Raw genomic sequence first — 5,844 nt, 5'->3', positions numbered from 1 at the left:
TTTTTTTACGGTTCTAGGGAGTTACAGTAAACATGACACTTGGGTGAGTAACTGAACGTTCCACTTTGTCTTGTTTTTCTTCTCATTAAAATGTGAAAATATCAGAATAGACCGTAAGACAGGAAGATCTTATCAGAGACTCAAAGGTTTTCTTTGTGGTTGGGAGACAGAAGATCTTTAGATTCGTCTCTAATTTTCCCTCCTTCTCTTTTTTGGAGTCTTTCTGAGATGGGAGTTGGTGTATGGGCTTTGTGTGTGATTGTGCCACTTGTTTGGGAGGACACTGAACTCTGAAGATGCCAGAGAAATGAGTCACTTACAGTCAACGCTTGATTACTCTGATGGAGAGGAAATGACAAAAACCAACCCATGGGAAGAGATGTACTGTTCTAAGATCAGCTAAGATCACACTGTAAATGAGGTCAGGGATAAGAAATCTGGCTCAAGAGCAGCAGCAGGGTTTTTAGAGGTGTTATAGAAGACCCCCATCTTGCCAACATTCCTGCACACACTTGCTGCCTGCTGTTACCACATTTACTCTAATCACACTGTAATTATTAGGACATGCTTGAATGCTTTATAAAACACGGCTTTCAGACCAACTACATGATGCTGAATCCAAATATAATCCCACACTCCTAGTCGCACTCCTGGCAGCTTTATACTTACTTTTTTATATTTTCTATGAAAATGTGAGTTGTGTTTGTCTTTGTTGCTGGGGTGCTCTGGGTGGTTTCTAGGTGGTCGCTTGCAGTCAGAAGAGCCCACACGTCTCTGGTCACTGTAGTGGGCAAATTTCAGAAGTAAAAATCCCATTCATTTTATCCATAGGGAAATTTGATTTTAAAGATAACTTAATCTGTTAAAGACAGACCTACTGTGAGCTATGAGGTTATTAATCGATTTCCTTAATGTCATCAATCTGCATTATTTCAACTTCTTTTTTAAGCAATTGTTTAAAAGTGGAATTCCTGGAGAAAAACTACATTACCCATGTTTCTGCAAAAAAAATCTCCACCAATCAGAAAATCAAAACAAGCTATCTTTTGATTGTAATTCACAAGGCTTCATGGGATTGTATTTTTTCCCTCAGTAAAGCCTTTAAGTACACAGTCTTATTATTCTCCAATTTTTAAATACTCTAAACAATGTCTGAAACTCTGTATTACAAGCACTTCTTGTGTTTATTTGCCTCTTTAGGATAAATCACTTGAATGCCTAATTTGTAAGTTGCTTTGTATAAAAGTGTCTGCTAAATTAATAAATGTAAATGTGCTTTTTTGTCTTAAATTTATGTTGTTATTCACCTCAGCTGGTTGGTTTGGTTCATGGTTTTAACAAAGACTACTTTAAAATCCCTATGGGAGAAATGAATGGAACCAAAGCCATTGAAAAAGTGAATGGGAAGTTGTTGTTTTTTTGTCTGTTTTAACATCCACCAGGTGAAAAATAAGTCTGATCACTTAAACTCACAATTTGAGGTATCATTTATAGAGGAGTTATGCGTCAACGTTTAATAGTTAGTCTAAAATCTCTAACCATAACTACAGTACAGGTGTGCATGATCTGTTTTGCCACAGGGTTGTTCTCAAATGTACGGTTTACGTAAGGCAGCTCTGGCTGAAAAATGCTTTGACCTTTCCGAAGAAACTCTGCAAGTTTCCATCACTAGAGGGCCTGTTTTTACATGTTTTGCATTGCTTAGGGAAGAGTGCCACATCTAGAGGGCCCCACCCAGACCTTCCTTGCTTCTGTGTGCGTGCTTGTGTGTGTCTGTCATGTGTTTCAACAAACGGAGGCATGATTTGGGCCACAGTCACTGCCTCAGACCTGCCCAGAACAGCAGCCAGGGGGTGTGAGAGGGGCAGATGGGGGAGGAAGGGTGTGTGGGATTGAGAAGAGAGGAGGTGAGGTGAAAGAGAATTCGGCAGTGGCCTGTTCCAACCAGTATGGTTTGAATAGTGTTCACTGCTGCATGTGTACGCAACCACAAATTCCATTTCTTGGTAATTCGCTCCAGAGACGTCTGACAAAGACTGCTAATAGACGCTTCTAGTTTAAGGGAATAAAAAAATAATAATTTCTGCAAATGCTTACGAAATTGAAGCAGTAGATCGGTGTCATTCTAAAAAAGTGAAAATGAAATATAGCTTGAGGTTAAAGTTGCATACAGAATCCAGAATGTTTGTGTTTGGATACTTCATACCGCTGATGGGAGAAGTATTTTCTTTAGGCATGCTTGATTTGTGTTTATTTATTTATTTAAATTTATTTCTAATCGTGTGATTAGAAATAAATTTCGTCTAATCGTCTTTTTTGCAATATGTGCTTCTTTGTCTGTATCAAAAAAAAAATAAAACATAGGTAAAAAGTAAAATATAGGTAATTTTTTGTATTTCAATTAAAAGTTTTGTAACATAAGCTTGCATTATATATATATATATATACAGGTGCATCTCAATAAATTAGAATGTCGTGGAAAAGTTCATTTATTTCAGTAATTCAACTCAAATTGTGAAACTCGTGTATTAAATAAATTCAATGCACACAGACTGAAGTAGTTTAAGTCTTTGGTTCTTTTAATTGTGATGATTTTGGCTCTATATATATATATATAATTTTTTTTTTTTTAAATATATATATTTTTTTTATGTATCAAAATTATGCTTATAAATAAGCTTGCTTTTTATTAACAACATGATTAAAATACTCAGAACCATATAGCAACTACGTGGCAATGCCCTGGCATCCCTGCACAACACCACATCATAGCAGGTAGTTTGCATGGGCAAGAACCACTAGGTTTTCTTGAGAAAATATAAAAATCTAGTTTGTTTTATGAGCATACTGTATGATTTACTGTCATTACTACATTGCAGCATTTTGTGCTGTAAAGTAAATTACAGTATACATGTATTTGCTGTCTTTGAGTATTTTTTCTTCTTTTTCACAGCACAGTTTTCAGAGAAGGTTCGGAATATGTCTCCTGATGAGATCAGAATTCCTCCTGAACCTCCCGGGCGTTGTTCCAGTCATCTGCAGGTGAGATGGTTGCTGTATTCTGTTTGAGATGTTCTTGACTTCCTGCCATGGGCTCCAATGAGAGAAATCTTGACTGCACTTGTTCACTGTGCTTGTTTTCTGATAGATTCTAGTCTAATTTGCATAAATACTTTTGTGAATCCGATGCTAAAATAACATAAATTGTGCATTTAAATAAACAGTGCGATCAGTGCTGTTCATTCTTGGTAAATTCCCTCATCTGAATTTTCTGTAGCATTTGATATTTTTATTTGTTTAAAAGCATGAATCAAATTCTTAAAAAAAAAAAAAAAAGGGCACTGTTTAATGCAAACATGTTTTTATCAACAGTATCAGTTTCCTGCTCTTTTTTTTTTTTTTTTTTTTTGCCATATACCAGCCGAAAAACATTCTTTCAGCTGCTTTGTTTTGATTGGACTGCTGCTCCTTGTCAACAGTCATAAAAGGAGAGATCTTATGGGTTCATTGTTTTAGTTCTTGGCAAGCTCTTTAAACCACATGTTCAGATCCTGCCTGGCATGTTTTATCTCAGGGTGTGGCACTGGGGGGCTTGAGAGGGTGGAAGGTTGTGGGTGTTTTGCCCCACCCAAAGGTAAGGACTGGCAGTTCGCCCTAAATCATGCAGCTTGCATGTTGTCAGTACATGTCCAGAGGTGCAAACATTTGAGGTCAGTGATGTCAAAACTATGTTGATGCCAAGGTCATATTCGAACGTATTTCATTTGAATTATTTGGTTTGTTTTATTGCAGTAATATGTATTTATATTTTTTGTCAAATTCCTAATTGTCATACTACTTCCTGCTGTAGCTCTCTCTCGTGAGCTGTCGGGACAGGTGAACATGGGTGTGGTTTTCACACTACAGTACAGTACAGCCTAGTACTGCTAGATAGGCTGTGCTTTTCCACGTCGTGATGAATATCCTGTCCCTGCGGCTATGCTTTTTTCGCTGTTCAGACATGATCCTCATTCCCTTATACATCTGAATTGGTCTTCCTGCTAACTTTCTAGTTGTAGATTTTGTACGAATTAACTAAGATCAGTGTCTTAACTGTCAACAAACAACTTTTCGATTTATTTGACGACTTGGAATGTGAAGGAAAACAGATTGAGGAGCTGAAAATGGCACATCTCCAAGTGCTTCTTGGAGTCTGGTTGTCAAAAATCACCCTCTAGTTCTAGAAACACACAAGCACAAAGACTTTATTCACTCTTAGTGTCTCACAGCACTTGGAGCGAAGAGGCAATTTTTTTTGTCTTGCTTTGTACTGCACATTTTGCATTTAAAAGGGACTCAAATAGGCTTAAAATGGAGTTTGTTCATTTAGCAATATCATACATGCGCTTAATATCAGTAATGAAAGGGGAAAATAATGACTCCCTTTTCTGTTTGTAGGAAAAGATCTTTAAACTTTATGAGAGGAAGCTTCACGGATACTTTGATACAAACAGCCATATTCAAAAGAAGAAAGAGTTCCGCAACCCAAGGTCTGGAGATAACAAGTGTTTATGACCCACTGTGCACCAGATATAATCTGAAGTAAATTACCTATTGGTATTGTTTTATTTGTTTGCAACCTAACCATGTGTTTGTGTTTTATAGTATTTATGAGAAGCTTATCCAGTTCTGTGGTATTGACGAACTTGGAACCAATTATCCAAAAGTAGGTGTAATGCTTACCCGTTAATACCACATAAATACTGTACGTAGTATTCATGTCTGTTGCAAATATATATATTTTTTTTGTTTACTTCTTCACAGGACATGTTTGATCCTCATGGCTGGTCAGAGGATTCATATTATGAGGCACTAGGTAAATTTAGCTTTAAATTAGGTTTGACATTTCATATGGATTGAATTGAATACATCTGTTAACCATTTGTGTGCTGTTCTCTCAACAGCCAAAGCTCAGAAAGTGGAGATGGACAAGCTGGAAAAAGCTAAAAAGGAAAAGACCAAAGTTAGAGCCCTGAGGCACTCCACTTATAAAAAAAGAAATAAAAATAATATTAAAACATTTATTTGTACTGTCTGGGCCACAACACTACTGATAGTTAATATGTGTTCTTACCCATGTGTCTGTAGATTGAGTTTGTGACGGGCACCAAAAAAGGCACCACTACTAATGCAGCAGCTATGGCCACAAACACAACAACTGCCTCTTCCACAGGTACAATGCATAAGTTATATTACTCCTTTATAATAATAGCCTGTTAATAATTTTCATTATTATTATTGAAACAATATTTTAATGGTTAATATTGATAAGATATTTTAATAGTATATTTAATCTTTCTGTATGACAATTATTTAGCCTATTTTTCAAGTAAATAAATATTAAGTGTAATTATATTTAATACAATATTAAAGTGGTACCAGTTCCATAAAAACAACAGTGCTAGTAAAAAGTATACTGACAACCTATCAAATGTACAAAATCAAAAACTAAATTGGACTTAAATGAGATCTGTTCCATTTCCCACTTTTTGGGTGACATAATGTGGTCTTTTATAAAGACCTTAAAGGGGTCATATGATGCGATTTCAAGTTTTCCTTTCTCTTTGGAGTGTTACAAGCTCTTGGTGCATAAAGAAGATCTGTAAAGTTGCAAAGACTAAAGTCTCAAATCCAAAGAGATATTCTTTATAAAAGTTAAGCGTCAACCAAGCCTACCTAAAACTGCTCGTTCTAACCCCACATGTCTACGTCACTATGTGGAAATATTAGCATAATGGTATGCAAAGAAAGAAGGCGTGGTTTCAGAAACAGCAGTAGTGTTGATGCAGCCATGTCAGGGAGACG

The 5,844-nt window shown here is 36.2% G+C and overlaps 1 protein-coding gene across 1 annotated transcript in view; it reads left to right on the top strand.

Moving 5' to 3' along the window:
* Window positions 1-5,844, top strand: part of LOC107757986 (SAP30-binding protein-like) — a 20,786-nt gene that overhangs the window by 13,062 nt on the left and 1,880 nt on the right. The window contains exons 5-10 of the mRNA XM_016575606.1: window positions 2,954-3,042; window positions 4,438-4,529; window positions 4,645-4,705; window positions 4,804-4,855; window positions 4,944-5,002; window positions 5,128-5,212. Coding sequence (XP_016431092.1) covers window positions 2,954-3,042; window positions 4,438-4,529; window positions 4,645-4,705; window positions 4,804-4,855; window positions 4,944-5,002; window positions 5,128-5,212 — 438 coding nt within the window. The remainder of the gene's footprint in view (window positions 1-2,953; window positions 3,043-4,437; window positions 4,530-4,644; window positions 4,706-4,803; window positions 4,856-4,943; window positions 5,003-5,127; window positions 5,213-5,844) is intronic.

Source organism: Sinocyclocheilus rhinocerous, unplaced genomic scaffold, assembly GCF_001515625.1.
Source record: "Sinocyclocheilus rhinocerous isolate Xijiao unplaced genomic scaffold, SAMN03320098_v1.1 scaffold1314, whole genome shotgun sequence".
In the NCBI taxonomy this organism is placed as follows: Eukaryota; Metazoa; Chordata; class Actinopteri; order Cypriniformes; family Cyprinidae; genus Sinocyclocheilus; species Sinocyclocheilus rhinocerous.
The sequence above is the reverse complement of the archived record's forward strand: the minus strand, read 5'-3'. Positions and strand labels throughout refer to the sequence as shown.